Source organism: Mustela putorius, unplaced genomic scaffold, assembly GCF_011764305.1.
Source record: "Mustela putorius furo isolate JIRA1106 unplaced genomic scaffold, ASM1176430v1.1 tig00003834_pilon_pilon_pilon, whole genome shotgun sequence".
In the NCBI taxonomy this organism is placed as follows: domain Eukaryota; kingdom Metazoa; phylum Chordata; class Mammalia; order Carnivora; family Mustelidae; genus Mustela; species Mustela putorius.
The window spans coordinates 96327694-96348927 of NW_025421987.1; the positions used below are offsets into that span (position 1 = coordinate 96327694).

Here is a 21234-nt window from a genome sequence, read left to right on the forward strand (position 1 = left end):
TGGATTTTACAGGTGTTGGGGGCAACCCCCTCCATACTGGGCTGGCCCTGAAGCTGGAGCACTCAGAACTTGAGGGAGGGGGATCAGAGACCTGAGCAGGGCTGGAAGTCAAGTCACAGGCCTCCAGAATAGAGCAGGGATCCCTGGAGACAGGAAGGGAAGAGACCACACCCCTCACTTGCTAGTAGGCCTTGGGCCTGTCACTTACCCTTTCTGGGCGTCCATTTCCCCAGCTATTAGTAAGGACTGAGACTAGTCCAGGGGTTCATAAATCTGAGGGGGGATTCCTTTACTTAAAGACAACTTTTACTCCAAAGCCCAACACAGGAAACACATGGAAGCCGACCATTAGGAATGAAGTGGGGGTGGGTAAGCCCAGCTTCCTCCAGGGCTCCTGCAGTGACATTCTGGGGTGCCAGCCCACTCCCCTTGGTCTGTCTAGGGAGAGGGTGGCAGGGACTGTTTCTTTCTCCCCACCTGGTGGGTTGTGAGCTGTGGGGCAGGGCCTGGGGAGAGCCCCCATCCCTCCACTCTGTGTTTAGCTCCATCCAGGCCCAGTGCTGTCCTTGTTGCGGGACTGCCCCAGACGAGGCTCTGTCTGCCGCTCGCCCCCTCATACCCGGCGGTGCCAGGAGCCCCTGCACCTGAACCTCATCTCTTGAGTCCCGCATGGAGGCCTGTCTATGCTCTGCCCTTGCCCATTCCCCTGGCGGGAGTGTTGTGAGCCCCACCAAAGCCCATTAAATATCCGTTGCCTGCCTCCTACAACGACTCTCCTGCACTGTCTGTCCTGGGGGCCAGGGAACTTGGGGGTGAGGGGGGCTCCAAGGGGCCGGGACAAAGGCCCTGGGAGAGAGGAGCCAGGGTCCCATACTGGCTGGTTCTGCAACCTTGGTTAAGACACTCAACACTTCTCTCATCCTTAAAATGGGGGGACCGTAAGGACCACAGCGGTGTAACAGAAAGCCCAGCAACCCCAGAGGTCCCAGGGATGTCAGCCCCAGCAACGTCCCCGCCTCTGCCCTGCCGCACCCCTGTCTGGCTGCAGGGGGCGCCCGTCGCCTGGGAATTCGCCAAGCTGGCCCGTCCCGTCTGGGAACACTGAAGCCTCCCCCATAGGTTGGGCGGCACTCAGGCTGGGAATCGGCCCCCCACTTGCTGCCTCATCCCTGGGGGGTGGAGGGGTAGCGGTGTTCTCCATCACAGTACAATTCTGCAGTCTTTCTTGCCAGCGGGTGTCACCCTGGTCGCTCTCTTCTGTTGGGGAGTCACATGCTGATTCTGGTCCTGTCCCTGGAGTGGGTCCCAGAGTCTGCAAGCTCCTGGGGGTTGTAAAGGGGTGCAGGGGTGAGTGGGGGGGAGAGGAAAGCACCTCAAACTGTGGTTTCTTTCTGGAGGGCAGTGTGTGGCTTTGGGAATAGAAATGATGGCAACTTCCTGGCAGGCTCTCAGAGGATAAAATGAGGGGGCTCAGGCCAAACATCAGGTACACAGTAGGCACACATGAAGGCAATGAATGCAGCCGGTGTGGTTATGGCTGTTTTCTCCACCCAACAGCTAACAGACCACCCAGCATTTCTCCAAGGACCACTTTCTCAGGATTACCTGGGTCCCCAGACCACTGATTCAGAATCTCTGGGAGGGGGGAGGGCAGGCATCTCAGCCTAAATTTTTGTCAAGCGCCCCATGTGATCCTGCCTCCACCCCAGAAGTTTCAGAACTGTTAACCTGAGGAGGTTGAGGAATGGCACCAGCCCCACTGCTTCCCGCCAACCTTGTATCCAGGTGAAATCAGGGTGTGGGGAAGGTGAGAGGAAGGGATGTCACCAAAGGATCAGATGAACACCTCAGGGGCCTGTGGAAGGGTGTGCCTGTGTGCATATGGTCATGCCTGGGGGTGGGAGTGGGTAGGAGCCCATCCTTTGGGGGTGTCAGCCCAGCCTGGAGAGGTCATGACTCCAGTTCTCTGTATGTGGAGTCCCTCTCAGTGCTGCCCTTCCTTCTCACTCCCACCCGGAATGTTTTTGCTCGACTTTAGGGGCTCTGGCACTTTCTTGTCCCCTTTGCTCTGGTCTTAGGGTCTTTCCATCCGAAGCCCCCTCAGAGTTCAAGTCTTTCTCGGCTCTCATCCCGGCTTAACTCTGGTTCTTGGGCTTTGGGAGGGGTGAAGTGTACTCACTGGCATATGAAAAGGCAGCCTGGCTTTGGCTTTGTCGTAAATGGCTCCTGTGGCCATGTTTAAAACTCCTGTGCAAGTAAAGCTGGAGCAGACTTGTCTGTCTGGGAGGCCTGCAGTTCGTGGTTATTGCATGGTAAGGGGAAGAAGGCATGAGGCCTTGTGAGCCCCCAGCCCCAGGTGTGGATGTGAATCCAAATCTGTGTTTGTCCGCTATCTGGGTGGTTCCAGAGGGCACAGCTGAGCCCAGGCTGCCCAGCATCGAGGAGAGGCACAGCCCTGCTCCCAGATGGGAGTTCTCAGGATGGTCTGAGCCTGAGGCAGAGAGGAAGAGAAACCAGGAGCCTGGGCCAAGGCATGGATGGGGAGATATTCAGGGAGCTGGTTGGGCACCTAGTGTGCCTGCCTGGAGCCCCAGGTCCATAGAGGGCTAAGAAGTTTGGACCCCAGGGTCTGGGGAGGCCTGGTTATGCTTCACCCCATTGCCTGTATCTCTGCTGCTCTGCCCAGCTCAGGGCCTGGTGGCTGGTCATAAGGAATGGACCTACTGGATCCCTGCCTCCAGCTGTATAGGGGACTCACCCACTGTCTAGCAGGGCCTTCCAAGTCTTAAGCCAAGTGTGGGTCATCTCCTGGAAAGCCTGGGCCTCAATTTCCCCACTGGACAAGGACATAACTTTTCTCAGGTTCTCAAAGGTGGCCATAACCCTTCCTACCCTGGGACATAGATTCTGGGTCTCTCTCATCCCTCCTAATCTGAGATATTTAGGATTTCTTAGGGAAGCCTTTTAGATCAGGCTTCTCTGCCCCTCAAGGGGAAGTGGACTTGGTTTCCCTTTCTTCTGACGCTCCCCCTCCCCCGCCTCCACACACACCCTTCCCCTACCTTAGACCTGCCCTCAGAGTCTTTCCTTCAAGGCTGGAGACCTTGGCTGCCCTGCATCCACCTTCCCTCTCTGCCCCCGCCCCATTTTTGCTGAAACTGCCCTTGATTCTCAGACACACCCCTTGGAGCCCTTGGCCCCCCGATAAGAGCAGGGGTATTATCTGGGCCCAATTATGGGGCCAGCTCTCCACACACCCAAGAAGCCCTACCATTCCTCCCTTCCCTGGACAGGAGCCAAGGAGTGACCTCCCACCCTTTCGGGTGCCAAGTACCCATGTGTCTGGAGCCCCTCTGAGATGTCCCCATTGTACACTTGGAAACTGATGGAGGGGTTCAGACCTGGGATGGGAGTCCAGAAGCAGCCAACCTTTCCTCATCTCCAAACCTTTCCTCCAGGGGCCTTCTAGAAGGTCAGGGTGTGTGGGGTGGGAAGAGCCCTGGGCTGGGTGTCCCTCAGCTCTGCTATCAACTAATACCCTATAAGAGCGAGTCTTTTCCCTCTGTCTGGCTTCCTGTGACTGGTCTTTAAACAGGATGATCATCATGGCTACATCACAGGGTTTGGTCACAAGATCCTTACTCTTTAGAGCTGCAGGGGACTCAGGGGTCACCTTATCCAGCTGCCCCTCCACCCCCAATTTCACAATGGGCACTAGAGAAGGAAGGGATTGCCTAAGATGACATGGCGTCCAAGCCAGGCAGCATTCTGTCTGTCTGTGGGGCTGCCTCTCCCGTTCCTGCTCCCAGAGACTATTCCAAAGGAGCAAGGAGCTGGGCAGCCACCACCGGGCCCCACCTTCCAGCCCCCAAACCCCAGAGCCCAGCAGCACATTTCAGCACAGGGCCTGGGGAGCCGATAAGAAGGCCCCGCTTAACTGGGTGTCCAGTCCTGTGCTAGGAGTGATAATGCCGCCCAACCCAGCCCTACCCACCCCGCCCCACCCAAGAGGGCCCTGCTGGTGGGTAAGGGTGCGGTAGGGGCGGATGGGGCAGAGGAGGTTGCCGCAGTGTAGGATCAGGGCCCAGAATCCTACCATGTCGCAGAGCCCAGACCCCTTGCTGGCTGACCTCCCGGGTACCTAGGTGAAGTGACTAGCACCCAGGGGACACTCCACCTGTGCCCACATCCTGCCCTTCAGTTCCTATGCCTGGAGTGTGCGGGGCTGAAGGTCTGCGGGGTACTGTCGTGGGGGACGAAAGCTTCACCAGCACCGCCCACAGCCTGGCCTGTGCGGGGGTTCCCACGTGCTTCTCTGGTCCCCACAACCCTCTGCAGTCGTCACGCTTGTTCTAGAGATGAGGGAACCAGCACCGAGCCAACAGTCCAGCTCCTCGGGGTGACACCTCTTCTAAGTGGCCGAGCCAAACCCCTGTCAGCCTCTCCCATTGCACTGTGCTGCTCTAGGCAGTTCTCTATGATTTCAGCTTGTTCCAGAAGTCCCCCTCATCTGTGGGGATCTGCTCTGAGCCCCCCAGTGGAGGCCTGAGACCATGGTCAGCACTGAGCCCCATATACACCACAGTGACATTTAATGTATAAATGAGCTACAGCAAGAGATGAACAACTAAAAATAAACTGGAACAATTCTAGCTGCCTCCTGTAATCAAAGGTATGAGTGTGGTCTCCATCCACCTTCCAGTGTGAGATGTAAAAGTCCTGTATGATGAGGTGAGGTGAGGGGATGACGTCACACCATGACCTATGACGTCGTGGTAGGCTACCATGGGCCTCTTGACATTACCTCAGAAGGAGGCTGCTCTGGTCGTCAAGAGAACAGCAGGCTGACCACCCAAAGGTTTGGCCTTTCCACACAGTGAGGGAGTTTCCTCTTAAGAAAACATAATGTTGGGACACCTGGGTGGCTCAGTTGGTGAAGCATCTGCCTTCGGCTCAGGTCATGACCCCAGAGTCCTGGGATCGAGTCCCCATCGGGCTCCTTGCTCAGCCGGGAACCTGCTTCTTGCTCTTCTGCCCACAGCTCTCTGTGCTCCTACTCTCTCTGCCAAATAAATCAATAAATAAGTCTTTAAAAAAAAAAAAAAAGATTTGGAAAAAAAAGAAAACATAATGTTGCTTCTATTTTGGGACTGGCCAGGGTCCCAGGCTGAAGGTGGTCAAAAGCCATGGTCATCTGAGCCCTGGGTCCAGCCAGTGCCCTGGCTCCTGCCTGCTCTCCCCTCTCCCTGCAGCCTCTCAGTCTCGCCTCAGTCTCTGCTCCCACTTCGCACCTTTCCCACTGCTCTCTCTCTTGTTCCTCCTCTGCCTACTCCTTTCCCCTCTCTCTTCTCCCTCTCCCCTCCTGTCCCGCCACCCCTCTACCCCCCAGTCGTTCCTGGACCACAGCTTCCAGGAACACAAAGTTAACCGTCTGGCAACTTTCAAGTGATACCTTTTAACTGTGATTCTTGGAAACCTCTGGGTCTGGGTGTGGACACCCACAGAGCTCTGGGCCAGGCCAGAGGCCTCGCAGGCACAGGGCAGCTTTGTCCCTCTCCGACCCAGTCTTCCTCCTCCCAGCCAGGCACATGCTCTTGAAGCTTCCTGGTCAGGGTGGTTTTGCTGCTGAAATTGGAGGTTCACAAACTGGAAGAGTCCTTCCTGAAAATCCAGCTTATTTCTCAGAGGAAAACCAAGGCACTGGTTGGTGGTGGGGAGTGGGGTCAGCAAGGCATCCCCCAGATCACACAGTGAGGTAGAGGCCAGGTGGGGCCGGGTGCCTGACCTCCTGCCTCTGAGCAGCAGGAGGTCACCACTCCACCGTAGGTCAGAGGCCTGGACGATAAACAGGGAGGCACTCTTTCTTCTCCTGGAGGCCCAGTAGCTCGGCTCTGGTGGGCAAGATCACAATGACAGCAAGCCTAGCAGTATCCCCTGGAGTGCCCACTGTCGGAAGTGCTTTGCTTGCATGATCTCATTTACTCAGAACAGCTTGGGTGGAAGGTGCTGCTGTTACTTTTGTGGACATGACCCTGGATGGTCCTCGGGCTTCCATCCGAGGACAGATTTTGTTTGCCAAGACAGAATTTTCTGGAGGCTCCTTAGGACTAATCTTGCTCTGACATCCTAGAAGTCCATAACTCTGACCAGGAAGAGGGGTCCCTGGTCTGGGGACAAGCCTAGGACCCCTGGAAGGGCTTACTGAATGACTCTTGGGGGAGCGCATTAGGTCATCAACCAAGGGTACTGAGCCCTGGGCAGGACCCTTGGCCACCTGCTTTGGAAATGTCCCCTGCCTGGTGTTCACTAGATAGCTGTTTCTTAGCCACTGACAAAAATGGAAAGGCTGTCCTTCCTCCCCTTTTGCTGTCTGGGCAGCAGTACGCTGTGGAGAGAACACAGACTGGGTGTTAGCAGAGCTGGGCTGGTAGGCAGGCCCTGCTGCTTCTGGTCATGTGGCTGTGGGAAGCCTCTGGCCTCTCAGAGCCCGTTCCCACATCGGCCAAAGGGCAGTGAAAGCCACGTGACCACACCGTGGACTTGCTCTGTGATGCTTACTGCTTTGCACAGGCCATAACCGAGTGGTTGTGGGGTCACTGGGAACGGAACAGTAGGAGGGCCACACTTGGGCTCCCTTTCCCCTCCTTGGGCCTCCTTTTCTGGTTCTGGATTTGGATCATTTGGAAATGACCAAAGCCAAAAATGGGCCACCTCTTTTTAAATCCCAGACAAAGCCTGGGTCACCTTCCTCAGGTGACTTCCCCACCAAGTGTCTGTCCCTAGGGGGTTAAGCTGGCCCGACATGGGTTTGGGGCAGGGATGGGGCCCTCTCCTCTCTGTTCCTGCTGGTACCATCTGTCAGTCCCTCGGGGCCCCTGGCTTCAGGGTGCCCTGGAGTCGAAGCCTCTGGAAGGTCTCATGGTCTGGTTGGGCCAGGCTCACTCTGACGCCACGGCAGAGACTGGGGCTGCACGCATCTTGGCCAAGAGGTTCTATCTGCTTTGGACACAGTTCAGACCAAAGAGTAAAGGAGGTTTGTTCCTAATGCAGAGACCAGAAGTCGGCACACAGAGGGCTCTTTGCTGTGGAGCTGAAGCTTTTAAAGATTTGTTTTCTTTAAATATCCTGCCGCAGGAAAGAGAAGCCAAATATCAAGCATTACTGAGACATAAATTTCATGTGGCTTTAAAGGAACAATTTGGTTAGTTTCCGTCCCACCCTGTTTCTGCCCAGTAGGGTCCCAGGCACATGTCCCTGGGGTTTGCTGGTGGGCACACAGCCCCCTAGGCTCACCCATCCAGCCTCACCTCGAGGTCTCTGAATACCAGTTCCAGCGAGAGGGCCTCCAGCCACAGCCTGGCCCCAAGCTTGTCCCAGGGAGGGTCTGTGTACATCCAGCTCAGGAAGTGGAGGTAACTAACCTCCGTCCTTGGCTGCACTGGCACTGTTGATCATACCCTCTTTCTTGAAAACTCTCTCCTTGACGTCAACTTATCCTTGACGTCAGGGATCAGACACACCTGACTCTCCTCCTGACTCCTGCTCCAGGACTCTTGCTCTCACCTCCTACCAGGAAACTTCCAGGCTCTGTCCTGTGCCCTCCTCTTATAGAACTCATGCCCTTGCCTTCAATAGCCCTGGGTCTTTCCAATGCCCCAGGCTCTGGCCTTGATTTTTTTCTGTTTTCCAGCTTTACTGGGGTAGAGTTGACAGATAAAATGATAAGATGTTTAAAGCATAAAACAATAATTTACTATCTGTATACATTGTAAAAGGATTCTCCCCCAGCCTTAATTTTCTGATTGAATGATTCCCTTGTGGTCCCACCAGAGGCTTAGGGTCTTTGCTTGGCCCAGCAGAGCAGAGAAAGGAGAGAAAGCAAAGACAAAATCAGCCATTGAGTAAGAGGAGTAACTTTGTTAGATGAGGAAACAGGTGAGCCGGGTATGAGGGCCTGGATCCTGGGAGAGGGTGTCTGGGTGTCCCAGCCTCTTCCCAAGCCTAATCCAAAAGGTGTCCCTTTTGCGCCAGTCCATACCTGGCCCTGACCAAGAGAAGAGCAGAGTGGGAGGAAACCTCTGAGCAGCCTCACTGGCCCTTTATGCCCCCAGAGTCCCTGCTGTGATAGGGACCCCATGACAGGCCTGGGTGGAGCGGGGAAAGGAGGGCCCTTGGTGAAGGAGCTTCTAGAGGAGAAACCAATCAAGTGGTTAGTGTTGTCATCTAGAGAAGAGCTAGGATAAAAATTTATCCAGCAAGGGGCACCTGGGTGGCTCAGTGGGTTAAGCCTCTGCCTTTGGCTTGGGTCATGATCTCAGGGTCCTGGGATCGAGCCCCACATCGGGCTCTCCATTTAGCAGGGAACCTGCTTCTCCACCCCACCCCTGCCTGTCTCTGCCTACTTGTGATCTTTCTCTCTCTGTCAAATAAATAAATAAATATTTTTAAAAAATTATCCAGCAAATACTGAATAACTACAATGTATCCAGGAGGTAATGAAATTGATTTTTAAAAAGAATGTGTTCGAGGCGCCTGGGTGGCTTAGTGGGTTGGGCCTCTGCTCGGGTCGTGATCTCAGGGTCCTGGGATAGAGCCTGGCGTCGGGCTCTCTGCTCGGCGGGGAGCCTGCTTCCCCCTCTTTCTGCCTACCTCTCTGCCTACTGCATGTGGGGCTCCTGGGTGGCTCAGTCGGTTAAGTGGCTGCCTTTGGCTCAGGTCATGATTCCAGGGTCCTGGGATCTTGCCCCTGGTTGGGCTCCCTGCTCAGCAGGAAGCCTGCTTCTCCCTCTCCCACTCCCCCTGCTTGTGTTCCCCCTCTCACTGTGTCTCTCTCTGTCAAATAGATAAATAAAATCTTTTAAAATATGAAAAATTAACTAAATTTTAAAATGTGTTCATGTATGGTATAATTGTTAATTTTCAATTTTACATATATAGGTTATATATATAATTACATATATATATACATATATATAATTTTTATTTATTTAGAAAGAGAGAGAGCAATAGCAGGGGCAGAGGGAGAGGGAGAAGCAGACTCCCCTGCTGAGCAGGGAGCCCAATATGGGGCTCAGTCCCAGTACCCTGGGACCACGACCCGAGCCAAAGGCAGAAGCCTGACTGACTGAGGCACACAGGTGTCCCTCAATTTTATATATGTATTTTTAAGAGACTAGAAGCAAGGTCATCAAATGCTTGTGGTGAATAAGCAAGTATTTCCTCATTGGGGGGTTCTGGCTGCCAGTCTGGGGGTTAGGACCCTGAATACCTCAGGCCAGCTCTTCCTCTGTGGGCTGTGTGACTACAGAAAGTACTGCTCCTCTCTGAGACTCTTCCCTCATCTGAGAAATGGGTCTGTGGAACCAGAAAGTCCGTGGCTCCTTCCAGCTCTGCTGTTACCTGAGGGACCTGGAGGGTTATGGGTAATTTGGCTGACTTGGCTGGGGTCGCTCTGCTCTGCAGAAGGATCGGCAGCCACCCCCATGCAGGCCCCTCTCCTGGAGGGCTCCACAGATAGGACGCAGTGGCCCTCAGCCTGCTCAGCTGCCAGGCTCTGATCTCATATTCAAGTCACTCCTCTCATCTCTTTAACACCGATTCTGAAGCACAAAGGGCCTCCCAGACCCTCCACCTGTGGCCTCCTGACTTCTACAAAGGGGGTTATAACAGAGCAGCCGCCTTCACAGCCTCAATGGCCCCGAAATCTTGCTCAGGAAGTGAGGGCGCCAGCCAGACCAGGGGAAATGCGTTGTTTGTGTACCCCCGGTGTGCCAGACACTCACTGTCTGAGTCATTCATTCTCCACGGCAGCCCTGGTAGGGAGGCTGGAGTATCACCTTTGTTTTCTGGAGGCGGAGGTGAGGCTCGAGGGGTAGAGCACTAGGTCCAGTCATGCAGCTGTGAGTGGCTGTCCCTGCATCTGAGTGGGCAGCAGCCAGAGTCCCAGGCTGTCCTTCTGAAGGCAGAGGGGGATCCCCGGCTGCCTGTCAGACCCCACTCCTGACTCCCTGCCAGAATGTTGTGTGTGGTGGCAGGGGGTCAAATCTTTTTCTGATCACACCCATTGGAAACCTGATGGTCTCCCCTAGAAAATCCCACAGGCAGAACTGCTGTTCCCCCTCTTTGTTCTCAGACCCCTGAGTCCACCAGACTCCCCAAGCAGTCAGCAGGTCCAGCACCTTCTGTCATCTTGCTGTGATGAAAGCAGCCTCCTGAAGGGAGAGAATTTAAGGTCCCCCGCTGTCCTGCCGTCCCCCTCATGCTGACCTGGCTTTAGGGACCTGCTTCTTCCTTTCACAACTTCCCTATTTGGTCAAGTGACTATCCTTTCCCCTCAGCCTGCTCCCTTGCCCCCCTCCCTCATACCACCATTCTTTCTTCAAATTATAAAAGAGGAGGGCAGGGGGAAATTATGTCCATTCTCCTCTCTGGCCTCAGATTTTAGGCAGTCATTCAAGATAAATTAAAAGTATTTTCTTATCAAATGCCATCACTTTTTTGTTTTGACTACCAGCATTATAGTAATAGTTTTTGAATGAATATTCATTGCATTTGTTCGGGAATCTGGAGGACTGTGGGTTAATCGGCCCTCCTTGGACTAGCCTGAGTCCTTAAATACCATAAGAATCCTGTTTCAGTGGGAAAGTGCCTTTAGACCACATCTTGGAATATAATCTAGTTGGACATCGGGGGCTGCCTGTAATTCTTAACAAATCCAAATCTGCAACATCTTGGGTGGGATTCCTAACCTTGCTTGACTCATAGTCCATATTTCACAGGACTGTTCTAAGGATTAAATGAGGTAAGGTGTGGAAATGTGCCAGCCCATAATGGGAGCTCTGTAAACCTCCCACACTGTTCACCACTGCATACTGACCTGGGGGCTCAGGTGTTAGCCTCCCTGAACCCCAGAATTTTCATGTTTGAACTGGGGCATCCGTCCTGGAGTTGCTTTGACTACTTCAGAAGGTGGCAGGGAGGTACCAAGCAGAAAGTGTGAAAGTACTTTCTAGGCTAAGGGCACCGAACACAGTTAAGAAATTATTACATGCATGCCCCATTGCACCACTTAATTGACTTGTTTTTAAAGAGATAAAGCTCCAGTCCCCAAACTTTTTTTTTTAAAGATTTTATTTATTTATTTGAAAGAGAGGGAGAGAACCCAAGCAGGGGGTGGGGGAGGCAGAGGCAGAGGGAGGAGCAGACTCCCCGCTGGGCAGGGAACCCTATGTGGGGCTTGATCTCAAGACCCTGAGTTCATGACCTGAGCTGAAGTCAGATGTTGAACCAACTGAGCCACCCAGGTGGGTCACAGTCCCCAGATGCTTACTTAAGTCCTGGTTAGGACAGGCCAAACCGATCTCAGGAATCATAGAGTTGGGCTCTGCCTGGCCACACAGCGCTAGAGACAAGAGCTATAATGAAGGGCAGATCTGCCCTCATTCTCTTGTCTGCTCTCAGCAACCAGCCCTTGTTTCCCAGGCACTGACTGTCAGGAGGCATGTGCTCGGCCCTGACTGTGGGACTGCCAGGATGAGCTGACCTCTCCCTTCACGTGAGGCCCTCGGGCTCCTTGTCTCCTGCATGGTCCCTCTCTCCCAGCAGAGCAGTGGAGGGCCTGGTCCTTGCTCTCCAGGGGGGGCAGTGACTGCTCTAGGCATAGGTCCCCATGCCTACAGCCACTGCACACCTGCCCAGAGTGGGTGTGGTCTTCGGCGGCCCATCTGTTACCTTAAAGTCTCCCAGAGCAAAATCTTAAAAAAAAAAAAAAAAAAGGATCATTTAAAAGGAATAAGCAAGGCTACATATATTAACTGATTCCGTGGGCTCCGTGTTCTTTTTTTAAAAATATCTTTAAAATTTAAATTCAATTAATTAACATATAGTGTATTATTAGTTTCAGAGATAGAGGTCTGTGATTCCTCAGTCTTATATAACACCCAGTGCTCATTAAGTCACCCAGCTACCCCATCCCCTCACCCCCCTCCCAGGCTCTGTGTTCTATAGCAGAGTACATCTTTTTACAAAGTGAGGTGATTTAAAGTTGATTTGGTGACAAATACCAAGTAGGAAGTAGAGCAGGAGATGCGCGGTATGGAAACACCTGTGACGGAAAACTGGCTCAAGTCTGGGAAATGCTCTTTTCCCTCTGATGCGTTCTTGACTCATTTTCCAGAGACAAAAACAGGTGCACAGAGGTGAGGTGAGCTTCAGTGGGGTTGCAGGGCCTGGAGAGAGGGCTCCTCACACTACCATTGAGCCAGGGGCATGACAGTTCAGAGGGCATGACAGTTCAGAGCCTGCCGCTGCACCGGTGAGCTGTGCCAGGCAGGGGCTCGTCCTCCGACCAGAAACGGTTGCATCAGACTGGCTGACCTCATGCCTGTGGCAAGGCAGATAGAGAGGTTGATTGGGGCTTAGGAAGAGGGGACAATCTGAAGGAGAACCAGGCAGAGACAAAAGGCAGGCAGAGACTTGCTGGGCTGGCCACCACCAGAATTCCGAACCCAGAGTGAGGAGGAGGAACAAAGTAACACACTCTGAGTTCTTTTAACCACTGGTGTAGCCTCCGATTGGCCTCCAACAGGCTTCTAAAACCAGAAATGGTGGTAGGTGAGAAGAACTTAAGTCAAAGGACAGCTACAAACTGTGCAAATGCATCCCACGCACCCACCCAGCCAGACACACAGACACTGTACTTACACAGCCCCACCCCCCACACACACCTTGAGTAACTCAGGGTCAGGGACCTTCCTGCTTGAAGAACCATAACAGACCTTTTGTCCCAGTGCCTCTTAAAAAACTCCTAGGATGAGAAAACAAAAAACAAAAAAACCTCCTAGGATGTGGGGCACTGGGGTGGCTCAGTCAGTTAAGCATCTCTGCCTTCAGCTCAGGTCATGATTTCGGGGTCCTGGGATCGAGCCCCGCATTGGGCTCATTGGAAACTTGCTTCTCCCTCTCCCTCTGTGTCTCTCTCTGTCAAATAAATAATAAATAAAATCTTTTTTTAAAAAGGGGGGTTGGGCGCCTGGGTGGCTCAGTGGGTTAAGCCTCTACCTTTGGCTCAGGTCATGATCTCAGGGTCTTGGGATCGAGCCCTGCTAAGGCTTTCTGCTTAGCAGGGAGCCTGCTTCCCCCTCCTCCTCTGCCTGCCTCTGTGCCTGCTTGTGATTTCTGTCTGCCAAGTAAGTAAATAAAATCTTTTAAAACAGAAACGAAAAAAAAAACAACAACAAAAAACAAAACTCCTAGGATGTGCTCTCACCTTTGGAATGACATGTAGCTGACCTGTCCACCTTTGTTGTGGTCACTAAAAGCTTAATAGCTGTGTCTGGTGGCCACAGTTTCACGAGACATAAACACAGGTTCAAGTGAAAGGAACAAACAAGTACTGAGCACACTTGACCTAGCACTATGCAAGGAATGGGATCTTTTGGGCGAAAAGGAATATGGAGGGGACAAAAGATGAATGAGGCAGCCTTGGCCTCAAGGGACCTGCAGCCCCTGAGGGGCAGGAGAGGGAATGCTTGCTTGAGGAACCAAAGTGACCAGTCAGCTGTAAGCCACTTCCAGTAAGATTTAAAGATGATTGGCCATGGAGGGATGGTCACAACCAGTGCATGACTGTTCCCAGGGGCTGGAGCCACCGTCAGGCGGAGGGCAGTGTCAGGGAGGGCTTCCACTTCCCGGGGAGACTGTGGGCACAGCTGGTGTTAGGGGGGTGCAGTGGGCGTCAGTCCCCGTAGACAGATGAGGCACCTGAGGTCTGGGCGTCCAGTGCACCAGACTACGGCAGTTAAGGATAGCATCTGGACCCCTGAAGGAGAGGCCACGCCAGAGAGTGGCCTGGGCCTGGAGGCGGGGAGGGCACGGGTTACTCCCGGGGTCTGCGGGGAAGGAACAGGTAAGAGAAGGGCAGGGTAAGCAGTCCTGGAAAAGCAGCTCTAGGAGGAGTGACCCGGCTTATTTCATGTGAGGACCAGGGAGGGGACATGTGCAGGTGGACGGGAGGGGCACACTCGTGGGCGGGTGGGAGGAGGGCACAATGGTGGTCACTGTTGGTGCAGAGATAAAGATTTCTGGTACCAGTTAAGAGGAACCTCAAAAAACCTTTAATTCCAGAATGAGCTTTTGGTTTCAGAGATTACTCAACTCTGTTTATTTTTATCTTAAGTAAGAAAGAAAGAAAGCAAGAAAGTGAGCTTTTCTTAAGTCAGTTCTATTCTTTTTAATACCTGCAAGCTGAGATGGGGTTGGGGGAGAAGAGTAGCTGCAGTTCACCCCGACTCGGCTGGCTGTGCCGTGGGGAGGCTGCCGGGGGCCGCCCAGAGGGGCCACCGAATCCCTCAGCCACATTCGGACACCTCACAGTCCTCTGGATAACATCACTGGGGAAACTGAGGCACCATTGGTTCAGTAGGTAGCTCTAGGCCACTCAGAGCAGAGCAGTGACCCAGGTGCCCCCTCCCTGCCCAGGGACTGGCTTTTTCAGCCCAATGCTGGATGTTGGTTCCTGACAGGAAGCACTCCCGCCCCCGGCCCCCACAACCCCCCTCCTTTGGCTTCCCTGCTGCCAGTCTTTTCAAGGTCCCTGCAATTTAGAGATTGCTCTTATTTTGAAGTAAACACATTTTCCTCCTGACTACAAAAGTGAAATGTATCTATTTTGGAAAATTTTGTAAAGTATAGAAAAACACAAAAACAAAAAATGAAAGTCCTCTGTCATCCCACAGTCCAGAACGAACCACTGCTAACCTTCTGGGGAATAGCCTTCCAGTTTCTCTTGTGTCTATCCATATGCACGTGTAATAAAAATTACCACCCCACTGTTTTTTGATTTTTAAAAAGAAACCTGTTTATTTATTTAGAGAGATCCCACGTGCATAGACCCGAGAGATAGCAGGGGTAGGGGCAGAGGGAGGGGGAGCCTGTCGCTGGGGCTCCATCTCACAACCCTGAGATCATGACCTGAGCCACTCAGGGCAACCCCTCGCTGTGTAATTTTATTTTTAATCTAAGATTTTATTTATTCGACAGAGATCACAAGTAGGCAGAGAGGCATGCAGAGAGAGAGAGAAGCAGGCGCCCTACCAAGCAGAGAGCCAGATGCCAGGCTCAATCCTAGGACTGTGGGATCATGACCCGAGCAGAAGGCAGAGGCTTAACCCACTGAGCCACCCAGGTGCCCCATGTAATTTTAAACACTTATTTAGAGATACAACTGACTAAACGGGACATATTTGAAGTGTATACAATCTGATGAGTTTTGCCACACGTGTACATCTAGGAAGCCACCACGCAATCAAGGTTCGGTTCACGGCCCACAAACACTTCCCCGAGACCTGTTCCTGTCCTCCGCTGCCTGCAGTCCTATCCCCAGCGCTGCCTGGAACTGGGGATTTCCGGCGAGTGTCCCGGGCCTGTGCGGGCGGCACCCCGCCAGAGCGCCGCCTATGCTCGGGCTCTGTTGCAGTGCTCTTCAAGGAGCAGGAACACTACCACCTTCTCTAGGCCACAAGCTTCACTTGATCTTGTCAGTTTCCTCCAGCGGCTGGGCTTCTGCTCTCAGGCAGGGCCAGCCCCCCAGGGAGCCTGCTCCTTTCTTCCCTCCAGCTCTCAGCCCTCTGCCTCCTCCGCCCTCCCTCATACAGATCTGCCTCCTCCAGAACCTTCCAGCTTTCTGAAGTTGGACTCAGCCCTCCTGGGGTTCTGTAGCCTCTTCTGGGAAGGCTGCAGGGGTCCCTGGTGGCAGGTGCCACAGACCTGTCTGGAGCTCTTGTTGCCTCTGCAGGTGGAGCAGGAGCTGGGGTGGGGTGGCCGGATGGTGAGGGAGGTGCAGCAGGCTCCCTGTGGGCACCCACACTTGCTTCGTGCTCCTTTTGACAGTCGACTTTCTGAATCTCATTACTCCAGCGCTTTGGTGAGCAGGATTTCCTGCGTGTAATTTAATCTTTTCTCTATGACTCAGGCCGTATTTGTAACCTTGTTTGGTAATGGACCGTGGCAGATGCAGTGGCAGTGTGGGTGGAGGGGGAGACCAACGCGGCCATTTTACTGGAATTTGCTTTCTTGCAAAGGCCACACATGTCCTCCAGCCTCAGAAGGGGGACAGCAGCTGGGTTTCTGCCGGCCTATTGGCAGCAGTCTAATGTGCTCCAATGCATTAGCAAATCGAGGGCAGCAGCCTTCTGTCAATGGCTTACCCCCCCCAACAGATTAGCATGATGATACCCATATGCATACATTATTTCAGGGTCCTCAGAGCCCTCTCACACACTTATCCTCTGACCTTCACAATAACCTTGGGAGAAAAGCAGGGAAGGGGCTCCTGTCCATTTCAGACCTCTGCCCCACAGCGGTCTCAAATATCAGTCCCAGCTCCATTACCAACGGGGGCGGCAAGCAAAGATACCCCCTCAAACAGGGAGTGTAGGAGAATACATCTGGGACCTTGGGGTGCAAAGAATTTCTTGGAAGCATTGTTAAGAAAAAGATAGGGGGGCACCTGGTGGCTCAGCCGGTTAAGCATCTGCCTTCAGCTTGGGTCATGATCCCGGGATCCTGGGATGGAGCCCCACATTGGGCTCCTTGCTCAGTGGAGTGTCTGCTTCTCCCTCTGCCCCTCCCCCACATCATGCTCCCCTGTGCGTGCTCTCTCTCCCTGTAGCAAAAATAAAAAATAAAAAAAAAAGATGAATTCATTCTACTCCATTACAACAAAAAGCTGATAATGATGTGTCCATGTAGGTAAAAGGATTGTAACAAATGTACCACTCTGGTGGTGCTGTTGGTAGGGGGGGGGGTGTCTCAGTGTGTAAAGTCCTCAGCTGTATAGGAACTGTCTCTGCTTTCTACTCTGTACTTTTGCTGTAAACTTGAGATTGCCCTTAAAAACAGTCTGTTTAGGTGCCCCTTGGTGGCTCAGTCAGTTAAGTATCTGACTCTTGATTTTTGGCTTAGGTCATGATCTCAGGGTCATGAGATCGAGCCCCATATCAGGCTTTGCACTGTGCGTGGAGCCTGCTTATGATTCTCTCTCCCTCTCCCTCTGCCTGCTCCAACCTGAACATACTCTCACTCTCTCAAAATATACATATAATAAAGGTCTGCAGCTTAAAAAAAAAAAAAAAAGCCTCTTTAAAAGGAAAAATAAAGTGAATATAGCTTCTGTTCCTATACATAAAGCAAAAAGTTGCAAAATAAGAGACTGTATTTGCAACACATAAATCCATGCAGGATCAGAGTTCAGAATACACCAAGCACTGGAAATAAGTAAGAAAAGAAGACAAGGAACACATCCACCACCAGGGGTATGCAAGAGAAAACATGGTCAGTTAACATATAAAGAGATGCTCAACTTCCTTAGGAACCAGGAAAATGCAAATTGAAGGCACTAGGAAATACCGTTTTACACCCTCTGGATTGACAAAGGATTTTTAATGGTGAGGATAGTCTTGCTGGCATGCTGCTGCTCTGATGGCTGCTGTTGGGTCAAGACCCAAGCGGCACTTCCGGTAGGGCACGCGGTACGGGAGTTTCCAGGCGGCCACCATTTGCCATGTCAGAAAGCCTATAAGGAAGAGCTATAGCTTTTAAAAGTCCATGGATAAACTGCGGTCTGTCGTACAATGGAACGAGAGAGAATGAAGAACCCTTACTCTCATTCACTAACAAGTGCACTTCTAGAATATTGCACTGAATGGCGCATTTGTTTCCTGGGGCTGCCGTAACAAAGCACTACAGACAGGGTGGCTTAGACCCAGAAACATATTCTCTCCCAGTCCTGGAGGCCAGAAGTTCAAGATCAAGGCACTGGTGGGGCCACGCTTGCTCTGAAGACCCCAGGGACTGACACATCCCACAGTCCTTTGCTTGTAGCAGCCAGAACTCCAGGCTTCACGGGTCGTTCTTCCCGTATGCATGCCTTGGGGTCCAAATGTCCCCTTTTTATAAGGACACCCATCATCTTGGGAGTAGGGCCGCCCTGACGACTTCCATCAAGGCCATATCTCTTGGAAAAGATCACGTTCTGCAGTATTGGGGATAGGACTCACCATGGTCTTTTGCGGGGGGGCAGGGGGCACAATTCAATCCATGCAAAATAAAAAAGCAGCAGAATACATATAACAAGAGACCATTTATGAAAAGTTGAGGGATACATAAATACATAAAAGTTTAATGGAGAGAAGAGAATGACTTCTGCTACATCTGGAGCAGTGGGCATCCTGGGGCGCCTTGGGACCTCAGATACCTTGGGATGCTCGACGTCTTAAGTTGACTGGCAGGTGCATAGGTTTGTTTGAATACTCTTTATAACAGGATATATATGTGGTTTTTATTTGGGAAGTAATTCATAATAAGTGCACAGTTTTAAATAGAATCAGAAAGAAAAGACTTGGAGGACAGTGTCGATTACACTTTGGAGGACTTTCGCTATAGGGGAATGGGGTGGTGTCTGGGGGACAATGAGGGTGGTTTCCCCAGCTCACCGGGAAAGAGCTGGGTTCAGAGAGGTGAAGTGGTTCAGCCAGGCTGATGCAGCTGGCCGGGCTCAGCTGGCAGTGGCACCAAGGTCCCCGAACGCCAGCACCAGGCTTTGTCCTTCCCCCCCCGGTGGCCTATTTCTTGTGGTCATCCTTGGGAGCCTTGGGTGCTAGAGGCTGGTCCCTCTACTACCAGAATTCTGTGATTCCTGGAGCTTGGAGCTAGAAGAGACCTCACTGCTACCTCTTGATGTACTCGACCATCCTCCCCTCTCACTTGCCCTCTTGCTGCGATATGAAACCAGTTTCCAGACATGTGCATGGTCACGTGTCTATTATATGCCAAAGTGCATTCAAGGTCCTCACAAGTAATGAGTTGTGTGATCCGAACACTGCAGCTGTTACAGAATGAATGTCTCACAAGGAGGAAAGGTCCAGCATATGGAATATACTCAGGGTTTTGTGACAGCGCCATATGGTGACAGGCGGTGGCTACACTCGTGGTGAATAGAGCATAACGTATGGGGTTGTCAGAGGACTATGCTGTACACCTGAAACAAATGTACTATGGTGTGTCGGCTATATTTCAATTTAAAAAATTATTATAATTTTAAAAACAAATAAATTTTAAAAAGTAAACAAGACTTTGAAGAAAAAAAAGAACACTGCAGTTGTTGGATGGTCGACTTGGGCTGGACTCCTGACTGCATTTGCTATCAGTTGGACCTTTGGTCAAGTTCTTTACCGTTGCTGAGACTCATCTGCAAAACAGGCCTCATGCCCACTTCCTAGGGTGGTAATGAGGACTGAGGAAATAAGGTGGGTGCCCAGCACAGGGCCCGGCACACACGCAGGTGCTCAGCAAAGGTGGCCTCCTGTCCGTCTCCTTCCCCACTCCGTGTCTCACACAGGGGTCCTGTCTGCTTCTCCCTGGCCAAGGGCAGTCCACACACCCACATGCCCGCCCACGAAAGGGCTGCCTTTGTTATAAACCAGAGACCCGGTTTTCTGAGCTGACCATAGAAGGGTCTGAGCCGCTGTCCTGGAGAGAGTTTTACTAGCTCCTCCTGAGTGGTCATGAGGTGGTTGTCACTCAGGCTGTCAAAAGATGGCCCCAGCTGACCCCACAGCTGTTGTGGAACCTGGCACTCAGTGCAGCGAGCTGGAGAATTTACTCTCTGCTGTGACCCGAAACCTCCCCTGGGTGATAGACCAAGTTCAGTTTTAACTCAGTTTGTCCATCAAGCAAAGGGAGTATTATCTTCCTTGTGTGCCTAATTTCCTTGCTCTGTAAAATGACAGGGTTGGATGAGGCCATCTCTAAGTTCCTTCCCACACCGATTCTAGATTTGTTGTCAGATGTCATTTGAACCTACAAAGTTAGCCCATAGAGACACAGAGGTCCTGCTTCTCTTTGCTGAAATCCCAGAGCACCTAGTTCCCCAGCACCTGCAGGAGCCAAATCTAGCAGAAGTGCCAGGAGAGAACTTCTCTGGTCTTAGGAGCCCGGGCAGCATAGGGTGGAGCCCCGGGCCAGCCCTCAGGCTGTGAGCCCACACAGGGCTGTCCGAGGAGGCCTGGGGAGCAGGCACCACCACCGCTTTCGACACTCCCATTCTTTAACTCAGTAACTTCACCTCTGTGAAATGATTCTAAGGAAATGACCAGAAATATGGACAACAGTACACGGATAAAGATGTTTATCACAGTATTGCTTAAAACATTGAAGAACTGGGGCGCCTGGGTGGCTCAGAGGGTTAAAGCCTCTGCCTTCGGCTCAGGTCATGATCCCAGGGTCCTGGGATTGAGCCTCGAGTCGGGCTCTCTGCTCTGTAGGGAGCCTGCTTCCTCCTCTCTCTCTGCCTGCCTCTCTGCCTACTTTTGATCTCTGTCAAATAAATAAATAAAATATTAAAATAAAATAAAATAAAATATTGAAGAACTACAAACAACCTAAATGTTCAGAAATAGAACATTAGTTGAATAAATTTTGTTTTGTCCATATAATTAAATATCAGGAAGCCATTAAAAGTCATGTTAGGGCGCCTAGATGGCTCAGTTGGTTGAGCGACAGCCTTCAGCTCAGGTCATGATCCTGGAGTCTGGGGATCGAGTCCCGTATCGGGCTCCCTGCTCGGGGCAGGAGTGGGGTCTGTTTCTCCCTCTGACCTTCCCCCCTCATGCTCACTCTCTCTCATTCTCTTTCTCTCTCAAATAAATAAAATCATTAAAAAAAAATAAATGAATGTCATGTTATAGAAGATTTTGGAAGTACTTGTAATGCATCAAGTGTAAAGGTAGCATATAGAGTTATACTTGTTGAATGATAATAAGTTGTAGATGGACAAACATGTATACACATGTATATAGTCAACATACAGAAGGAAGTAGATCATGTTATTAGCAGCAGTTGTCTCTGGGGAGTGGGGCTGTGGTAATTTTCATTTCATTCTGAGTTTTTTCACATAATGTGTGGGATATATTATATCTTTGCCTCTTTAGACCTTTTTTTTTTTAAGATTTTATTTACTTATTTGACAAAGAGAGACATAATGAGAGAGGGAACACAAGCAGGGGGAGAGGGAGAGGGAGAAGCAGGCTCCCTGCTAAGTAAGGAACCTGACTCGGGGCTCGATCCCGGGACCGTGGGATCATGACTTGAACCGAAGGCAGAGGCCCAACGACTGAGCCACCCAGGCACTTCCTCTTAAGACTTTTCTGTAAGCTCAAGAATTTTAATAAATATTTC

At 51.8% G+C, this 21234-nt stretch overlaps 1 protein-coding gene and 1 long non-coding RNA gene across 6 annotated transcripts in view; one reads left to right on the plus strand and one right to left on the minus strand.

Annotated features, from left to right (window-relative positions):
* ZDHHC19 (zinc finger DHHC-type palmitoyltransferase 19) overlaps nt 1–21234 on the plus strand; it is a 35993-nt gene that overhangs the window by 9060 nt on the left and 5699 nt on the right. For 2 of the 5 annotated variants that reach the window (XM_045088759.1, XM_045088760.1), the window contains one exon: nt 318–530. The exons of 2 other annotated variants lie outside the window; for them this stretch is intronic. In XM_045088759.1, the coding sequence (XP_044944694.1) occupies nt 318–491 (174 nt within the window). In that variant the 3' untranslated portion in view covers nt 492–530. One more of the 5 variants, XM_004745356.3, reaches the window with a different exon arrangement.
* Nucleotides 11196–16539, minus strand: LOC123394438. The gene is made up of 4 exons (XR_006609212.1): nt 15766–16539; nt 12726–12805; nt 12063–12382; nt 11196–11753 (listed from the first exon to the last, which is right to left on the minus strand). It is a non-coding gene; the product is annotated as an uncharacterized LOC123394438 (long non-coding RNA).